This window comes from Hypanus sabinus, chromosome 23 (assembly GCF_030144855.1).
Source record: "Hypanus sabinus isolate sHypSab1 chromosome 23, sHypSab1.hap1, whole genome shotgun sequence".
Taxonomy (NCBI): Eukaryota; Metazoa; Chordata; class Chondrichthyes; order Myliobatiformes; family Dasyatidae; genus Hypanus; species Hypanus sabinus.
The window spans coordinates 13480947-13501381 of record NC_082728.1 but is presented as its reverse complement, the minus strand read 5'-3'; the positions used below and the strand labels follow the sequence as shown (position 1 = coordinate 13501381).

Genomic DNA, 20435 nt, shown 5'->3' with positions numbered 1-20435 from the left:
TTAGCCAGTAATATAAAGCAGGATAACAAAAGATTTTACAGTGATATAAAGAGTAAAAGGGAAGTGAGAGATGATATTGGACCACTGGAAAATGATGCCGGTGAAGTAGTAATAGGAAAAAGAAATGGCAGATGAACCTAATGGGTACTTAGCATCTGTCTTCACTGTGGAGGACACTAGGAGACGTATGATAATGCATTTTGGTAAAAGGAACAATAGTGCAGACTATTATCTAAATGGGGAGAAGGTTCAAACATCAGAGGTGCAGAGGGACTTAGGAATCCTCGTGCAAGACTCCCAGAAGGTTAATTTACAGCTTGAGTCTGTGGTATAGAAGGCAAATGCAATGTTGGCACTTATTTCCAGGGGAATAGAACATAAATACAAGGAGTTAATGCTGAGCCTTTATAAGACACTAGTCAAGCCGTACTTGGAGTATTTAGGCCCTATATCTCAGAAAGGATATGTTGTCATTGGAGAGAGTCTAGAGGAGGTTCACTAGGATGATTCTGGGAATGAAGGGGTTAACATATGAAGAGCGTTTGGCAGCTTTGAGCCTGTCCTCACTGGAATTTAGAGGAATGCATGAGGGTCTCATTGAAACCTACTGAGTGTTGAAAGGACTAGATAGGGTGGATGTGGAGAGGATGCTCCCTATATGGGGGTATCCAGAACTAGAGGACATGGGCTCAAAACTGAGGGGTAACATTTTAGGTAAGGAGGAATTTTTTTAGCCAGAGTAGTGAATCTGTGGAATGCTCTGCTACAGACTGCAGTGGAGGCCAAGTCCGTGGGTAAATTTAAGACTGAAGTTGATCATTTCAGAGCATCAAAGGATATGGCGAGAAGGCAGATGTACAGAGTTGAGTGGAATCCAGGATCAGCCATAATAGAATGGTGGAGAAGACTCAATGGGCTGAATGTCCTAATTTTTCTCCTATGTCTTATAGTCTTACGGTTGTATATGGTGACAAACACAGTATGCATTTGATAATTAAATTTACTTTGAATCTTGAACATTGTATGGAGACCAGAACTGCATGCAGTACTCCAGCTGTGACCTCATCCATACCCTGTACAGTTGGAGCACAGACTTCCTGCCAGTAAATTAAATTCCTTTAGTTAAGTTCCTTTTGCCTTCTTGGTAACCCATTGCACCTGCAAACTAACCTTTTATGATTCATGCACAAGCACTCCCGAGCTAAAGGAAAAGATGCTAATATAACGACAGTAACTCAGTAAAGGTTTATTTGACTAATTTGCTGATGACTCAACTGTTGTCAGCAGAATCTGAGATAGTGATGAGGAGGGCGTACAGGAGTGAGATACTGTAGATCTGTCAGTTGAGTGGTGTCGCAGCAACAGCCTTACTCTTAGCCTCAGTAATACCAAAGAATTGATTGTGGACTTCAGGAAGGGGAAGTTGAGGAAAAAACACCAGTCCTCAACAAGAGGTCAGCAGTGGAAATGATGGGCAGCTCCACGTCCTTGGGTGTCAACATCTCTGCAGATCTATCCTGGGCCCAACATACCGATCTAATTATGAGGAAGGCAGCCAGTGGCAAGATTTCAGCAGGAGACTAAGGATATTTGGTATATCACCAAACACACTAGCAATCCTTTACAGTTGTACCATGAAGTCATATAAAAGTACAGCGCAGAAACAGGCCCTTCAGCCCATCTAGTCTGCACCAAACCATTTAAACTGCCTACTCCCATTGACTTGCAACAGGACCATAGTCATCTATACTCCAACCATCCATGTACCAATCCAAACTTCTCTTAAACATTGAAATCGAACTCGCATGAACCACTTGCGCTGGTAGCTGGATCCTCTCTCTCATGACTCCATGAGTGAAGTTGTTCCTTCTCGTATTCCCCTTAAACATTTCACCTTTCACCCTTAACCTATGATCACCAGTTCCAGTCTCACCCAACCACAGTGGAAAAACCCTGCTTGCATTTACCCTGTTTATAACCCTTATAATTTTGTATACTTCTATCAAATCTCCCCTTGAGCTTCTAAATTCCAAGGAATAAAGCCCTAATCTATTCAATTTTTCAATATAATTCAGGTCCTCCAGACCCAGCAACATCCTTGCAAATTGTCTCTGCACTCTTTCAACCTTATTTACATCTTCCCTGTAGGTAGGTGACCAAACCTGCACACAATACAATAGACAATAGGTGCAGGAGGAGGCCATTCAGCCTTTCGAGCCAGCACCGCCATTCACTGTGATCATGGCTGATCATCCACAATCAGTACTCTGTTCCTGCCTTCTCCCCATATCCCTTGACTCAGCTATCTTTAAAAGCTCTATATAACACTTTCTTGAAAGCATCTAGAGAATTGGCCTCCACTGCCTTCTGAGGCAGAGCATTCCATAGATCCACAACTCTCTGGGTGAAAAAGCTTTTCCTGAACTCTGTTCTAAATGGCCTACCCCTTATTCTTAAACTGTGGCCTCTGGTTCTGGACTCCCTCAACATCGGGAACATGTTTCCTGCCTCTAGCGTGTCCAATCCCTTAAAAATCTTATATGTTTCAATCAGATCCCCTCTCATCCTTCTAAATTCCAGTGTATACAAGCCCAGTCGCTCCAATCTTTCAACATATGACAGTCCCGCCATCCCAGGAATTAACCTCATGAACCTATGCTGCACTCCCTCAATAGCAAGAATGTCCTTCCTCAAATTTGGAGACCAAAACTGCACACAATACTCCAGGTGTGGTCTCACCAGACCCCTGTACAACTGCAGAAGGACCTCTTTGTTCCTATACTCAACTCCCCTTGTTATGAAGGCCAACATACCATTAGCTTTCTTCACTGCCTGCTGTACCTGCATGCTTACTTTCAGTGACTACACATTAGCTCTCACCAATGTCTTATACAACGTCAACATAACATCCCATCTCTCATCTACCATGGAGAACGTTCTGACCGTTTGCATCACCTTCCTGTATGGAGGGTAGTGGGCAGTGAAAGCACCTTGTTAATGAGAGAGGTCAGAGGAGAATGGCCAGACGGATTCAAGCTGACAGGAAGGCAACAGTAACTCAAATAACCACGTGTTACAACACTTGTGTGCGGTAGAGCATCTCTGAACACTCGACACGTCGAATCTTGAAGTGGATGGAGTACAGCAGTAGAAGACCACACTGGGTCCACTCCCGTACCTAATAAAGTGGCCACTTCTGAGGCCTCTGACAGTCAGGGTAAACCATGGATTTTATGGATTTTGGGTCCAAGTTGTCCAGATATGCGAGCCAGGGCAGTACAATATGGAGGGCAAGCTGTTGCCTATGTAGCAAGCTCCCCCTCTCCACGCATCTGAGAAACCCAAAGGAATGGTAGAGACTGGTATGGTTTGGCACCAGAAGCATCACAGGAGTTACTAGTCAGCAGTGCACTCAACGTAGGACTGCCTTAGGAGCTCCAGCTCCACATTCTTCCCTCAGGATTTACTCCCGAAGCCTTCCCCATGAGTGGGTATAGCCAAAAGGCAGCAGAGGTTTGAGAACAGAGATTTCCTTCTCCTAGATGAGTTTGACAAGCCCCATTTACCCAAGGTGACTGGTTTTAAGTCACCAGTAGCCTGCTTTTGCCCCTTCTCTTGTCAGTAAAGACAGCTCCCCCAGGCTTAGTAGCTAAGCCACGCGTGAAGGCCGAGAGCTGGACTTGGCTGTCAGAGGCTAATTAAGGTACATACCATTGGGAGCATTTAATAGGCAGTGCGAGCTTGTCCCTATCACCACCCCTGGCTATAACAACCTTAAGTGGCCACTAACTGTATATTTTGTATTATAATTCATAGTATCTTTTATGTATTGCACTGCACTGGTGCCACAAAACAACAAATTTCAAAAGATATATCAGTGATAATAAACCTGATTCTGATTTTAGTAGGGGTTGTATTATTAATATTTCATCATAGTAATTTGTTGCCACATTAACAGCAAGACTATCATTTAGACATTTCTCAGAACATCCTCTTCATCATTTCGATGCCTCGAATTGTGGCTTTGTTCATCCACCTTGGTCTTCCAGTCAGCTTCAACGTCAAAGGTCTTGCCACGATCCAGCACCTTTCCTAGTCCGTGAGCTTCTCAAAATGCTTTGAGGTTAAGGTGGTGGTTTTAAGGGCATTGCTGCCAATGTGAGCAAAGGTCAACCTGCACTCAGCAAGATGCTAATAACAATAGTTAAACAATTGGCCAATTTTAGGTTTTGCTAAGGAATTGGTCAAGACTGCAATGTTAGCATTCATTTTGAAAGGACTGGAATGTAAAAGTAAGAATGTAAAGCTGAGGCTTTATAAAGCATTGGTCAGACCACACTTGGGGTATTATGAGCAGTTTTGGGCCCCTTATCTAAGGAAGGATTCGCTGGCATTGGCGAGGGTCCAGAGGAGGTCCACAGTATGAATGGGTTAATGTATGAGGTGCGTTTGATGGCTCTGATCCAGTACTCACTGCCATTTAGAAGGAAGAGGGGAGATCTCATTGAAACCTATCAAATATTGAAAGGCCTAGATAGTGTGGAGGTGGAGAGGATGTTTGCTATAGTGCAGGAGTCGAGGACTAGAGGGCACAGCCTCAGAATAAAGAGGTGTCCCTTCAGAATAGAGATGAGGAGGAAATTCTAGAGTCAGTGGGAGGTGAATCTGTGGAATTTATTGCCACGGATGGCTGTGGAGACCAAGTTATTGGGTCTATTTAAAGCAGAGGATGATAGGTTCCGAATTAGTAAGGACATCAAAGGTTACAGGGAGCTGGAAGAAGAATGAGGTTGAGACGGAAAATAAGCCAGCCATGATGGAATGGCAGGGTAGAATCAATGAGTTAAATGGCCTAATTCTGCTCTTGTATCATATGGTCTAATGAACTCCTGAAAGTTGTCCCACCCTTCTAGGAAAAGAATCCATGGTATCCTTTCATATCCACATCCCAAAGTGGCTGGTAGTTGTTTCTGTTCCAACATTGCTGCCATCACCTTGTGCTGCGCTGCCGTAGCAGTTTAGAGTCCTAGTGTTCGGGATCCCCCTATTGGCCAAGTCCAGAGTCCGAGGCCTGGTGTTCGGTGATCAGTATGCCCTGCAATGAATCAGGTCCATTGGCTGGAGCCGAGCCTGTGAGTCCGATGGGAAAGTCAAAGCCTAGTGTCCGCAGGCCCAAGTCCACGTCTGCAGGAGGCTGCGGTTAAAAAACCTTCTGTTTTCTTGTGTCCTGTGTTGTTCTGCCAAGCATGGTGGGTGGGCTACATTGGCACTGGAATGTTGGTGGCAATTGCAGGCTGCGCCCAGCACTCCCACACTGTGTTAGCTGCTAACACAATGTTTCCATGTACATGTGACAGATAAACTTGGATCTTGAACCTTTGAGTGAGAGTTCAAATTGCACAATCAGGGCTTGAATCTTACAGACCTCTAACTCAGAAGGAAATATGAGGCCAGCCAATCAAAGCCTGACACTTCCACCTGGATTGTGAAAAGTCTCTACTGTCTGGTGAAGTCACTAAATTTTCTGAAGGCAGTGATTGATAAGGTGGAGGAACGTCGATTGATAGTGTCTATGTGGGCGCTGAGAAGGGTCAGTGAGGATTCACATTGGATGAGACAGCATAGGATTGGGAATTGGGGAAGAGGAAGGAGACAGTGAGTAGAGTTGGTGGGGAGGTAACTCACACATAAAATGTTGGTGATGTTCAGGCAGTATGTATAGAGGGAATAAACAGTTGACCATTCACAGGTTTAGACTCTTCATCATACATAACTAACCAGAAGGTTAGATGACAAAGCAGGTCTGCTCCCTGTTTCCATCCGAGGGGTCAGTGTGGACATGGTGGAGGATTACAAATACCTGGGGATACGAATTGCCAATAAACTGGACTGGTCAAAGAACACTGAGGCTGTCTACAAGAAGGGTCAGAGCCGTCTCTACTTCCTGAGGAGACTGAGGTCCTTTAACATCTGCCGGACGATGCTGAGGATGTTCTATGAGTCTGTGGTGGCCAGTGCTATCATGTTTGCTGTTGTGTGCTGGGGCAGCAGTCTGAGGGCAGCCGACACCAACAGAATCAACAAACTCATTCGTAAGGCCAGTGATGTTGTGGGGGTGGAACTGGACTGTCTGATGGTGGTGTCTGAAAAGAGGATGCTGTCCAAGTTGCACGCCATTTTGGACAATGTCTCCCATCCACTCCATAATGCACTGGTTAGACACAGGAGTACGTTCAGCCAGAGACTCATTCCACCGAGATGCAACACTGAGCGTCATAGGAAGTCATTCCTACCTGTGGCTATCAAACTTTACAACTCCTCCCTTGGAGTGTCAGACACCCTGAGCCAATAGGCGGGTCCTGGACTTATTTCCACTTGGCATAATTTAGTTATTATTATTTAATTATTTATGGTTTTATATTGTTTTATTTCTACACTATTATTGGTTGGTGCGACTGTAACGAAACCCAGTTTCCCTCGGGATCAATAAAGTATGTCTGTCTGTCTCTGAACTGTGCATTAAGTGGCAGGAATAACAATGCTGGAAGAACTCAGCAGGTCAGGCAGCATCTATGGAGAGGAATAAGCAGTTGACGTTTTGGACCAGGACTGAGTTTTTCAGACTTGGAAATAAAACCTGACACATCCTGATGAAGGATCTCGTCCCGAAACGTCAACTGTTTACTCTTTTCTATAGATGCTGCTTGGCCTGCTGAGCTCCTCCGGCATTTTGTGTGTGTCACTCTGACCTCCAGCGCCTTAAGATTTTGTCTTGTTTAGGAATAACTATATGCCTTTAGCGATGTGAAAATAGGAGGTGTCTTCCCTTATTTTGTTTCAATGGGACAGAATCATAATTCCCCACACTCCACACCCATTGATTGGTTTCACTCACCACAAAGTATCAGTTGGAAGTTAAATAGTGTGCAGGTTTTATTTCCGAGTCCAAAAATCTCTGTCCTGCTGAAGGGCCTGAACCCGAAGCATTGACTGTTCATTCCTCTCCACACATGCTACCTGACCTGCTGAGTTCCTCCAGCATTTTGAGTGTTTTGCTCTGGATTTCCAGCATCTGTTCATGATTGGTAACATCCTCCACAGAACTCAGATATTCACTAAACGACTTGCATGAGAGTCAATGACCCAAGAATCCGATTGATGCAGGAAGCGTGGTGGTTAGCACAACGCGTTACGGTACAGGTGACCCAGGTTCAATTCACGCCATTGCCTGTAAAGAGTTTGTACGTTCTCCCCGTGACTGTGTGGGTTTCCTCCGTATGAGGTGGAACTCAGCAGGGGTATGGACATCCATCTTGAATGACCCTAAGATTGCCAAGGACAAGGGCTGAGCGAATTCCAGCCTGCTGTTCGTGGTGGTGGCTGGCTCCCAGCGGTATTTGATCATTCTTCACCACACAATTTCTCCAAGACTTCTTGTCTGGTTCCCAGCTCGCTTCTCCACAGGCTGTAGCATCTCCTTCACTTACCCTCTCTGCTCTCCTGACTGCTCACACGTTGTTCGTCCGTCCTGTAGGGATTTACTCTGAATGCCCACAAGAAAATGAATTTCAGGCTTGTATATGTTGCCACACAAGTAATTGAATAATAAATTTACTTTGAACCACTTAGCTCTCTCCATCATGTCCCCATCCTCCCCTTTTTGATGGTAATCATTCTTGGCACCTGCCTTATTATAAATAAGTTCTGACAGTGCCTTGGGGGAGGACCATAAGAAAGCCAAATACCTGGAGCAGGTAGAGTAGTGCCAGAGACAGGGGTGGAGGGCACATCGTGAGCCTAGAGGTGGGGTGTAGAGGTTTTGCTGGCCTACTCTCTCCTTGGCATTACAGGGGCTGCAAAGGGGAGCCATCAGGACTGTCACAGAGGCTGCTGAGCGAACCTCCAGATGGCTGTGGAGCAAGGGATGTGACATAACCTGGGGCTTGATCAACCCTGGCTGGGTTGGTTGGGTGAGGATGCCCGATGTTGGAAGACCCAAAACACCTGATGAGCCCAGGTTACATCACTTGTGTCTTAGTGCTAGAATGTATCTCAGTGTCAATGAATGATACAGAAATAAGACCGTGGGAGTGCTAGCCGGTGGTGTAGGGCATCCGCACTGGACTTCAAAGCGAACGGTTGTGGCTTCAAATCCAGCCACTGCTTGCACCCTTTCCATTCACGCTGGGCTGATCATTGAGCTAGTAACTCAAGTCTCGTTAAAAAGACAAATACTAAAGAAACGGCAAGGTTGCCACGTGGAGAGGAACAATGACAGGACCACAGGAGTAGAATTAGGCCACTTAGCCTATTGGGTCTGTTCCGCCATTCAAGTGTGGCTGATTTTTTTCCCCCAAGGTTCAGATTGATCTGTACATCTAACTAAACAGCGTGAAATGTGTCCCTTGTGTTAATGACCAACACACCTTGGGATCTGCTGGGGCAGTCCGCAAGTGTTGCCACACATTCCAGTGTCGACAAGGCACTGGCAGAACAACACAGAACACAACAAGCAATGACCAACAGCAAAACAAGCTCCTTTCCTTCCTCCCACTTACCCGCACACCGAAAGTCCTCCAACTGCAGGACGCGCCTCCGAACTTCCATAGGTTGATCAGAAGTTGAAGCCCTCCGGCCAAAGCTTTGAGCCGAGTCTTGGCACGAAACAGCAAATGTTTAGTCCCCTTCACTTGATTTAGCCTGACCTGCCCAGCTCCTCCGCCATTTTGTGCATGTTGCGGAGTCAAAGAGATTCCAGCCTGCTGGTCTCCCAGTATCGAAGCTTCAGTCTTTGGTTATCAGCCGATGACAGGGCCCCAAATTCTGAACTCCAACCCCATTCTCCCCGTGCCTTAACTCCCTTACCGAATCGAGAATCTATAAACTACTCCCCTAAACACACCCAATGAACTGGACTTCACAGCCCTGTGGGAATAAATTTCACAGATTCATTAGGATATGTTGCACTGCCAGAGGGCTCTGCAGAAGCAGCAAACTGGAGAATGATGTGCAAGCAAAGCTTTATTTAACAAAATTGTAGCTATAACATAGGAATGCCTCCTGTACAATGAACAGAGCCAGAGTAAATAGCTTGCCTTTAATTATTAATCTTCATGTATATTGTTCCATTACATCTCACCAATTTATTTCATAACATTTATTTTCACAGTTATTTGTGTAATAACTTCCTTTAAGAAGCAAACAACAAAATAGATTAAATAAAAACCTACTGTTGATATTCAGTGTAATAACGTCATAAATAAAAAAATTCTATGGATCATGTGGTTAAACAAACAAGTCTGCACGTCACTGCACGTGGGATAAGCAGAAATGGTATTTGTGTTCGCAGGCATATGATGTACAAGAGAATCTGCAGATGGTGATAATCAAACACACAAAGTGCTGGAGGAACTCAGTGGGTCAGGCAGCATCTGCTGTATTGAGAGGAATGAACAGTTGCTTGCTCAGGCGATGAAGGGTCTCAGCCTGAAACATCGGCTGTTTATTCTGCCTAACCTGCTGAGTTCCTGCTTCAGGTTCAGCAAATCCAGATAGAAATACTTCCAGAAAATGGACAATTGGTACTTCCAACAATCTCGATTAGAAAGCAACTCCTTAATGCAGGACCACTAGGTAAGTGGAGCTTTGATTGGGAGAACAGGACTGGACTTTTTGAAAGATCTAAAGACTACAACATGCAAGTACCCATCTTCTCTGTCAACAGGCCTGTTTCCAGCTTGTACTCCTTCCCCTATGCTCCACACCACCGCCCCCCCCCCCCCACCATTATTGCTCTGGCTCCTTCCCATCTAGTTCTGATGGTCTCAGCCCAAAGGTCAATTGTTTGTTCCCTTCCATAGATGCTGCCTGACCTGGTGAACTCCTCCACCATTTTGTGTGGTTGCAAGACACAAAATGGATTTCAGCCTGCTGTTCTTCCAGTATGCTGTCCTCCACCCCCCAACATCATAGCTATGGGGGAGGGGGGGGGGAGGACTACTTCGATTTAGTTTTCCTCAAAAGGAGTTGAAAGAGAAGGGCCCTGATGACAGTGAACTGAGTGTCATTCCCCTCCAAAGCAGCTCAGTGTATAGACCAGTGAATTCACATTACAGTCGGTTTCTCTCAGTACAACGCTCCACTGTTCATGCTGTAAAAGTGAAGCCCCCCACCACCATCACCAGCTGAACAGAAAATTAAAACTTCAGAAAGAAAATGCTTCAAAAACACAGGTCAGGAAGTATCTGGGCAGAAAGAGACAGTCCATATCTCAAGTCAACAGCCTCTAATCGGGACTGGGGCAAGTCCAGCTTAGCTGATTCAGTCCATTGCCTGAAACTTTACCTCATTCGCCCTACCCCAACCCTTCCACACTGAGCACTTCTTGACCTGGTTTCTGATTTCCAGCATCTGCAATATTTTATTTTCAGAACCGCAGTCTCCTGCACAGATCAATCCCACTTGGAAGTCAAACTTGTGTGCGATAACACTTGCAAAATAAATGCAAAAGAGCAGCAATGGGCTGTCTGGTTCAAGTCAACTATTCATGCATCTGAGTAAGATACAAATTGGTCTGATTTAAACAAATATACACAAGACACACAGCTGCTATTTCAATATTGAAATGTCATATATGCTGATTTACAACTAAATTTGTTGTCAAAAATAGTGACATTGCACGAAGGATAAAACATCTTCAAAATACGTAATATGCAATTCATCTGCTTCAAGGGTCCAGTCTTTGGCGAGCAGAGGACTTAATTACTGAAGCTCTTACAGCTTTCAATTATTAGACCAATTTCAGAATTTACGGAAAAGAAAAATAAGTAGTAATTGGCAAACTCCAGGCTTTAAAAAAAAAACTACCAGGTATTCTCCTTCTTTGCAGAAAATGGTAAATCTAAATTACAACACAGAACATTACAGCACAGTGCAGACTCCTCAGGTCACAATACTGTGCCAACCTTCCCTCCTACATGGGCAAATGCATGATAGAAACATGGAGGGCTCCCTAATCTCCCTAGTGTATCTGCCTCCCACCGTCTCTGGCAGGGCACTTAGTACTCTTCTTGTGAAGAACTTGTCTCTGATATCCACTGCCCCCCCCCCCTTTAATCATGTTAAAATTATGTCAACGGCTGTACAATTCTGTTCCTTAATGTGATGCAGGGGTTAAAAACCCCTCTCAACACACCTCTCCTGGTGCAACTTATACATTCCTTATATTAATTCTTGTTTAAATCACCCGGCCTGGAGTCACATGCAACTGGATGAATCTCTCCCCATCCCCATGACAACGGGGAGGACAATTAATCTCTTGACGTACATGGTCAATCACCATGTACTAATTTTCTGCTAGAGACCCAAGTGAAAGGTTGCCCGGTCAGAAGATCATTGTGGTGCTCAGAAAATGGAGGGCTTCAGGGACAGTAAAACTTACACTCCTGAGAAGGTCAGGGAGGCAAGACCATAAACTGATATAATAGTCACTTTGGCAGGCTGGCGATTAACATTTGGGTTCCAGAATAAAGACTTTATCTAAAGTCTGATGATTCTTAAAAGCATTTACACATGGGGATGAAAATACAAAAGACACTTTATAGGATTGACAGTGACATTAGGGCAGCAATTTCTAAAATTAATGAATGCTCTGTTGCTTTCCTTAATGTGATAATGAATCAAAAAATAATAACACCATGGAGTGTTCAATGGCAAAGGGTCAAACACCAATGGAGAATTATTTGGAGTCCAATAGCACTTGCATGCCAACAGTCCTCTACATGGAAGACAGGAAAACCAGGAGCTCTTTAGGGCAAAACCAGATGCTTGGATCGATTGGACATCCAGAGATTTCTTTAAAAAAAAAATTGAATGGACATCCAAAGACACAATTTTAAGATGATTGGAGGAAAATATAGGGAGAGGATGTCAGATGCAAGTTGTTTTTTTAAAAAAAACAGAATTGAGGGTGCATGCCACCCCCCCCCCCCCCCCCCCAGCCAGGGGTGGTTGTACATACATTAATGACATTTCAGAGATTCTTACGTAGGCACATGGATCATAGAAAAATAGAGGGCTGAGCAAGGGGGAAGGGTTGATCCTAGAGTAGGTTAAAAGGTCAGCACAGCATTGTGGGCTGAAGGGCCTGTACTGTGCTCTATTCTATGTTCTTATTTACCTCTACACAAGCTGGTGGTGAGACTGAAACCTAGACATGGTCACTAACCTGAACACAATGCTGGAAGTATCAGGGTTCAGTAATTGATGAGTAAACCCCATTGTGTTCTGATCACAAACGGAGAGGGCCAAAGACAGCCATCTGGTCCATCAAGGCTGGTGTCAGGATATTCTGAAACTCATCTAGGTAGAAATGTATCTCATGCATCTACTAATCAGCGGCCAACCCTAGAGGAACCCAGGTCACAGGTTAACCCCTCTTTGCAAACACATGCATCGGGGGAGCCAAAAAGGAAAAAAAAAACAGAACAATCCTTTGTAATCTGTTCACAACAGGGGTACAAAGTTTAGCAGTTTACTGTACAGGTGGGGAGAAAAATAGGAACACCATAATTACAGATTTTAGATTCTGCAGGCTCAGCAGTCGTAGGCAGACTTTTAGACAGCTTGGTTCACTCGATCAACACTTGTCCCCATAATGGAAAGACACTTCGTCTTTTATTTTTGCCGACAGAATTAAATGTTGCCTTTTCCAGTAAGCACTCTGGAAAAAGGAACATAGATTAATTTCCATTCCAACTCCTTGTGCAACAGTATATTTTGATATTGTGAATGGTTGTGCTTTAGTCCCACCTGTAAAAGGTATCAGACTGTGTACGTGCACAAAGGTACAGCATACCAGCATGACTTCAACACCGATCAACCTCCCACTGATATGGCACTGTTACTTTACAACATGTGTGATGTTCCAAAAAATGCCCTTTGGCCATTATCTTTAGGATGATTTAATATACATCATTTTATCTCGTAAGCAATGTGAGAGAACTCATAACCTACTATGTTCTGATAAAGTAGCTTATCATAATCATTTTAAGATACCAAACAAATTGTGTGTATCTGGCCTTTGTGCTTCCCATTGCCGATTTAGGTTTAACTGGTTTAGTCTCTTGCAATGCTTTTCCAGCGCTCTTTGGCTGAATATCTTCAGTTGGAGGGCAAAATGAATAGCTACCTTCAGCAAATGGACAAGGTGTAGAGCCAGGCAAGTAAAAGTCACCTTCATGGCCGATGCCCTTCACTTCACTTGAACATTTTTTGTAGGAAACTTATTACCCTTGCTCACAAAAACCCCCAAGAGGTGGAGTTGCTTCTCAGACCACACAGTCTCCTGGTGGCCAGTGTCATGATGTAGCGAGTTGCACAGTTATGAAACCGAAATGAAAGAAACCAGGAAATGCAAGAAAGGTGTACATCTATATAGCACCTTCTTAAAAGCCCCAAGAGAATCCAAAGTGCTCTACAACCAACAAATACCCTTTGGAGTGTAGTACGGTAGAAAACACTGACTGCTCCCACCATTGTTGATCAGGTGACCAGTTTTTCCAGGTACTCTGATTGAGGAATTGGGTAGAGCACCCCGAGTTTGCTCGCATGTTCTCTCAGGTACTCTGATTGAGGAATTGGGTAGAGCACCTCGAGTTTGCTCGCATGTTCTCTCAGGTACTCTGATTGAGGAATTGGGCAGAGCACCCCGAGTTTGCTCGCATGTTCTTCTTTGAGACAGTGCCTTGAGATACTTCACAACCCTTGAGATGTTAAGTGAGTCAGAACGTCTCAGCAACTAAAATGGCGAAGCTTTCCACAGTGTGTCAGACTAGAGTCTGGAGTGAGACTTGAACACACATTGTTTCAGAATCAAGTAGTCTACTGAATGAGTTCCACTTCCAGTGGAGATGCTGGTGTTCCACTGACTGCTTGATCACAGGCAGGTTGGATTTGGAAGTTTCCCGGACTGAATCCATAAAGCGTCTTGAAGAGGGAACACACAGCAAAAGTTCTGCCCACTTGTCAATCTACTGGAATGATCTTACTGCAAGTTTTTAAGGAAAGTCAAAATCATGCCGCTCATGGGTTCCCATCAGCCAGTTACAGTATCCAATCAGCTTGATCTTCAGGTTAGGTCCTGTCCAATGGTTGCCAGTACAGCATGAAAAGAAAAGTAATCAGAAAAGGCCTGAAGCTTCAGTGTTTGGTTCTTGTCAACTGAGAGATTCCTTTCACCACAGATTTTCCAGATCGCAAATTGACCTGTTTACAAGAGAAAAGATGTTTTATGAACTCATCTGGACAAGTTTCTTAAACCCACCCTGTTTGAACCTTCACAATGGCAGAAGCATCATCTCCAATGACAGTCTGGGGTGTGGGGGACAAAAAGAAATCAGACTGTCTTACACAAGCAGATTCTCCAAAATTGATCAAAGTTAAGGACTTTAAGGATTAATTCTTTGAAAATTATGTCACAACAGATGCATTGTGTTGTAAAGAGAGCTTTTGACATGTTACAGAAGTTGGGAGGAGTTGTATTAGATATTGGTGAGGCCTATTTTGGAGTATTGTATGCATCTCTGGTCAGCTACCTAACAGGGAATGTTTATAATAAGATTGAAGGAGTACAGCAAAAATTTACTAGGATTTTGCTGGGACCTGAGGACCCGAGTTCATAGGGAAAGGTTGAATAGGTTAGCATTCTCATCCCTGTAAATGAGGAGAGATTTGATAGAGGTTTATAAAATTAGTTAAGGTATAGAAAGGGCAAATGCAAGCAGGCTTTTGCCAGAGGCTGGATGAGACTAGAAGTAGAGGTCATATAGAGTGAAAGGTGAAATATTCAAGGGGCACCTGAGGGGCAACTTCTTCACTCAAGAGGGTAGCGAGAGTGTGGAATGAGCAGCCAGCAGTGCTAGATGCTGGCTGGATTACAACATTTAAGAGAAGTCTGGTTAAATACATGGATGACAGAGGTATGGAGGACTTGCTCCAGGTAAGGGTCAATGGGACAAGGCAGAATAACATTGGCACAGACTAGATGGGCTGAAGGGCCCTGCTTCTGCACTGTGGTATTCTTAGTCTAAATAACAACTAAAGTTAAAATGGTATGTTAATTTTAACCTTTAAGTTCTTAAGTGAGAAGCTTTTAAGTTCTTAACTGTCACTATGCATCTACTGGATGTACAGTGACAGATAACAAAGAACTTAAAGGTTCTCCCATCCACTTAAGGAGGGGCAGTGAGATTTCACTCCACAAATACAGTCTAATCTGCCAAGTGCTCCTTGTTTCACTTCAGAGTTCCAGCATCTGCAGCAATCCAGCCCCAGCCAATTCACTCACTCAGACACCAAAAGGCTAACCTGCCAATGCTTTTCAACCTGCACAAGAACATCTAATGATATTTCCACCTGTCCAGCTCACATCTACTTTTCATGTTTAGCTGGAAAAATGGTTTGGTGAGCACATTTTCAAAAGTCATTCTAGGATTGAGGAGATATTTTACCAGACACACATCTCCGCAGCAGAAGCCACTAGGCCCTGGGAATAAGTTGCAAACCTCTGCACAAATGTTGGGAAGTACCAACTTTGCTTTAAGATTATGGTTAAATGTTTGACTGGGTAAATCAGAGTGGACTTTGAATGCATATTTTGGATCAGATTGGCTCAGTTGAAAGACAAACCAAGACAAATTTAGGCACATTGGAAAAGATACTACTACAACATCACAAAATGTTAACAAATCTCTTTATTAAGCCTAAAATAAATATTATTTCAAAACACCTGTCCAGCTCACAAGAGCATGTTGTTCTCAGCAGTAGCCCAAGTTCAATGTCCAGCACACTACTTGGAAACACCTGCAGAATCTAAGGACTAAGCCCAAAATTTAAAAGGAACTCTCGAGGACAAAGACTAGTATTGAAATTGAACTGTGCAGCCTGCCCAGACCCCTCTTCTCAGGATGCCTGGCTCCTGCTTCTGATCTGCCGAACAAGTTGGTTGGTGTGGGAGCACCAGCGATTATATGGGTGCGTCCATGCTGGGCTTCAGGAGCAACGGGCAAACAGGCAGCATGCGAAGGTTGACGCAGATCTCTCAAATGCAACATAGAGCAGACTGGGAAGCACACCAAGATGTGTGAGAAACCTTCAGAACTACTGCAGATTCCCCAATACAAGGGCTTACATGTTATGGATAAACTGATACACCGAACCATACTTCACACAAATTCTTACCTTTTTCAAATGCTTTGAAGTTAGCAATAATAACAATAAGATTTATGGCATTCATTAATCGATGGAAAAACTATAGATATAAATCATTCAATAATGGGTGGTGTTAGGGTGAATATTTCATGTATATAGAGATACAATATGAAAATCTATGAAATTTGAATATTTCTGACTTGTGGAGAAATTCTCAGGATCAAACCAAACCTGCCTGTGTCATTGTTGCAGGTAATTAACTGATAAGAGGGTGGGACATCTCCTGGTACAATATGGAACCTTTGCATTTTTGTTTTAGCACACAGACTCCCTCTTCCACTCCCCACCCACAGGACAATTCTTATCTTCCAGCAGGTCTCAAAAAGGCAACTGGTGGGCCCTGGGGAGGTGGCGCCCATTTTAAGATAATGAATCCTGGTTTCATTCCCAGTGTCACCCAGGCCAACAAGATTACAAGAGTAAATAGTGAGATTAGTTGATATTTAGCTTAGATTTTTATTAAGCTTGTAAAGTTGGAAGAGTTGCTAGGGAGGAGAGTCACGGTTCCATAGTTTTATCATCTTTGGAACAGTGTCCAAAAAACAGCTCAAACTATAAAAGGGAAAGGCAGCCAAGGACACTCAAAATGTAGGGGAGACCAAGCTGCAAGTTCTAGTCAAAGGAAAAACTGTGCTGACACCTGTGATTACAGCAGCTTAACTGTTCTCTCCAGTCAGTTAGTTGGACTCAACAAGCACCTTCAGTTATCCGTCTCACGGGCTACCTTGGTACAGCGGACACAAGAGACGGCAGATGCTGCAATCTGGAGCAACATAGAAAGCAGAGGGACTCAGCTGATGAAGCCGCATCTGTGGAGGGAAGTCAGTGGTTGACGCAAAAGAATGACAGACTGTTTCCCTCCACAGACGCGTCCTGATCCGCTGAGCTCCTCTAGCATTTTGCTGGTTGATCCTTGATTATAAACACACAGACACACATACACACACACACACAGAAAAAGTTGTATACTTTTTGTTGATCCCTCTGTGGCCAGGCGCGCAGACTTTAAAATGTCTGTCCACTGCTGCCCTCTTGCTGGGCTGTCTGACGATTCTCAGCTGTAAACGCATCCTCCGCACGGAGAGTGGAAGCATTACTGGAAAATGCCGACTGACTGATGGTGACCCTCGGGATGTAATGGTCATAGGGATTTTCCAATGGCTTGATGAATGAGAGAGAGAGAAAATGAGTGAGAAAGCAATAAAACTAACAGAAACCAAGTGCTAGCGACTGTAACGTACAATATAATGTCCAATTGATTCAACGGTAAAACATCTACACAAACAATTGCACATGAAAATTCAGAACATTATTTTTGCTAACATATCTATATTAGCAATCATGGATATGTATCTGAAATGGCTTTATCTGTCAAAATTCCTGTACAAGCAGAGCTTGGTAGGGGGGAAAAAAAGTTACTGCATACACTACCTACCCTGCAAGCTACCTTTTCCAAAAACTCCCTCTGGAAAGTGCTGTAGGGCTATTAAAACAAAAACTTCACTGTTGCCAAGTTTGCGGATGACACAAAGATTGGTGGAGCAGCAGGTAGTGTTGAGGAAACAGGGAGGCTGCAGAAGGACTTGGACAGATTAGGAGAATGAGCAAGAGAGTGGCAAATGAAACACCATGTTGGAAGATGCATCGCCATGCACTTTGGTAGTTGAAATAAATGAGCAGACGATTTTCTAAACGGGGAGAAAATCCAAAAATCTGAGATGCAAAGAGACTTGGGCATCCTTGTGTAGAACCCTCTAAAGACTAACTTGCAGATCAAGTTGGTGGTGAGGAAGGGAAATGCAATGTTAGCATTCATTTCAAGAGGTCTGGAATATAAGAGCAGGGATGTGATGCTGAGGCTTTATAAGGCACTAGTGAGGCCTCACCTTGAGTATTGTGAACAATTACGGGCTCCTCATTTAAGAACAGATGTGTTGACATTGGAGAGGGTTCAGAGAGGGTTCACAAGGATGATTCCGGAAATGAAAGGGTTATCATATGCGGAACATTTGATGGCTCCAGGTCTGTAATTTTGTAAGCCTCTACAAATTTGGAATTTAGAAGGATTGAGGGGAGATCTTATTGAAACCTTTCAAATGTTGAAAGGCCTTGACAGAGTAGATGTGGAAAGGACATTTCCCATGGTGGGGGGGGGGGGGGTCTATGACAAGACAGCATGGCCTCAAGATAGAGGTGCATCCATTTAAAACAGAGATGTGGAGAAACTTCTTTAGCCAGAGGGTGGTGAATTTGTGGAATTTGTTACCACGTGCAGCTGTGGAGGTCAGGTCGTTGGGTGTACTTAAGGCAGAGATTGATAGGTTGTTGATTGGACACAGCATAAAAGGTTATGGAGAGAAGGCCTGGGGGAGTGGGGCTGAAGAGGGGAAGAAGATCAGGAATGATTGAAGGTGAAGCAGACTCAACAGGGCAAATTCTGCCCCCATATCGTATAACGGTAAAGCTGAATGACGGAGATCTGCCCCTGCTGGGAGATTCCAGCTGCCTGGATCGGCAATCAATGGCCAGTGCACCTTCTCGCTGAAGGCAAAGGCAAGGGTCAATCGGGCAGCAGGGTGGGTGAAGTCACCCAGAGACACAACCACAAAGGAGCTGGCCACTCAGCATCCCCCACCCCCCATATACGAGCAGCAGGGCTAAAGCCCATAGCAGAGAGCTGTAGAGGCTTACAAGATGAAAAATGCCTTTATGTTGAAATTGGCCACCAGACACAAAACTCTCAGAGCCCGTTTACACTCTCCTTTCACAGTCTCTCTTTGTTTCCAGCCAGCAGATTTTGGCAGGGGCCATTAAGGGGGTGAAGGGTAAACAAGCAGAGAGAGAGAATCAGCACTCAGTCAGGGTGGGGGTGGAAAGGAAGCCTTCAGAGTCTGTCATCATTACACCAGGATCTGATTTTCCACTGTTGGAGAAAACAAACAGGCCTTCTGGCCGAGCCCACGTGTTGACAGAGTCTTTCCTCATTCTGCCCGTTCGCTGCTTTGTCAAGTTCATTGCGGCATATGTCTATGGCTTGACCCCGCTGTGCAGGACAAAAGGCTGCACTGTTTCAGAATACATCACTGTTTCACAGCCACCCTTGAAGGGCAGTGTTGTTTGCAAAGACTAAAATGCCAAAGTAAATAATTAAATTAGGCTTTCCCCATTGTATAAATAGATCACACTCGCTGGGGCAGATTGTGTTGATCAGGTAGACAATGCAACTGTGCTACCCCCGACTCTAGAACCCAGAGGACCCACACAAGAGGAGAATTAGCCATTCAGCCCATCGAGTCTGCTCCATCATTCCATCGTGGCTGATTTATAATCCTTCTCCTCCCTTTCCCCCGTAACCTTTGACATCTTTACTAATCAAGAACCTGGTTTTAAAGATACCCAAAACTTGGCCTCCACAGCCATCCGTAGCAATGAATTCCACAGATTCACCATCCTTCAGCTAAGCAAATTCCTGCTTATCTGTGTTCTAAAGGGACGTTCTGCTATTCTGAATCTGTGCCCTCTGGTCCCCCACTATTAGATACATCCTCCCCACATCCACTATCTAAGCCTTTTAATATTCAATAGGTTTCAATGAGATCTCCCTCATTATTCTAAACTCCAGTGAGTACTGGCCCAAAGCCATTAAATTCTCCTCATATGTTAACCCTTTCATTACCAGAATCGTTCTCGTGAACCTCCTCTGGACCCTCTCCAATGCCAGATCATCCTTAAGGGGACCCAAAACTCTTCACAATACTCCAAGTGAAGTCTTAGCAGTGCCTCATAAACCCTCAGCATTACAACCTTATATAACGATTATACAGTATATCCTATAAATGCGCTCCCACATTAACCACAATCCCACGAAGGGCACCCTTCAGAAAGGATTCCCACATCAAGTGTGCAGTGTTGGAGTGGCTTACAAACCTCCCACTGAAAATTTAAAGAACTATTTGCAAATATTTTTCTATTGATTGCATTTGCTTTAAATGACGCTGATTTATGAGGCAACTGCCCTGCGTTCTCAGGAGACTAATGTACCACAACAGTAATACCATTATGCCCAAATCACTAGGCTCAAGTTTCATGAACCTAGAGGCACCTGCTCAGGGATCTCAATGATAGCAATGCATTTATTTTATACTTTAAAAATTCAGCACGGTAAC

At 44.2% G+C, this 20435-nt stretch overlaps 1 protein-coding gene across 6 annotated transcripts in view; it reads right to left on the bottom strand.

Moving 5' to 3' along the window:
• Nucleotides 1-9008: 9008 nt before the first annotated feature.
• Nucleotides 9009-20435, bottom strand: part of gprc5c (G protein-coupled receptor, class C, group 5, member C) — a 31415-nt gene continuing 19988 nt past the window's right edge. For all 6 annotated transcript variants that reach the window (XM_059948407.1, XM_059948409.1, XM_059948408.1 and 3 more), the window contains 2 exons: nt 17239-17430; nt 9009-14265 (listed from right to left, as the gene is read on the bottom strand). In XM_059948407.1, coding sequence (XP_059804390.1) covers nt 17275-17430 — 156 coding nt within the window. In that variant the 3' untranslated portion in view covers nt 9009-14265; nt 17239-17274. The remainder of the gene's footprint in view (nt 14266-17238; nt 17431-20435) is intronic.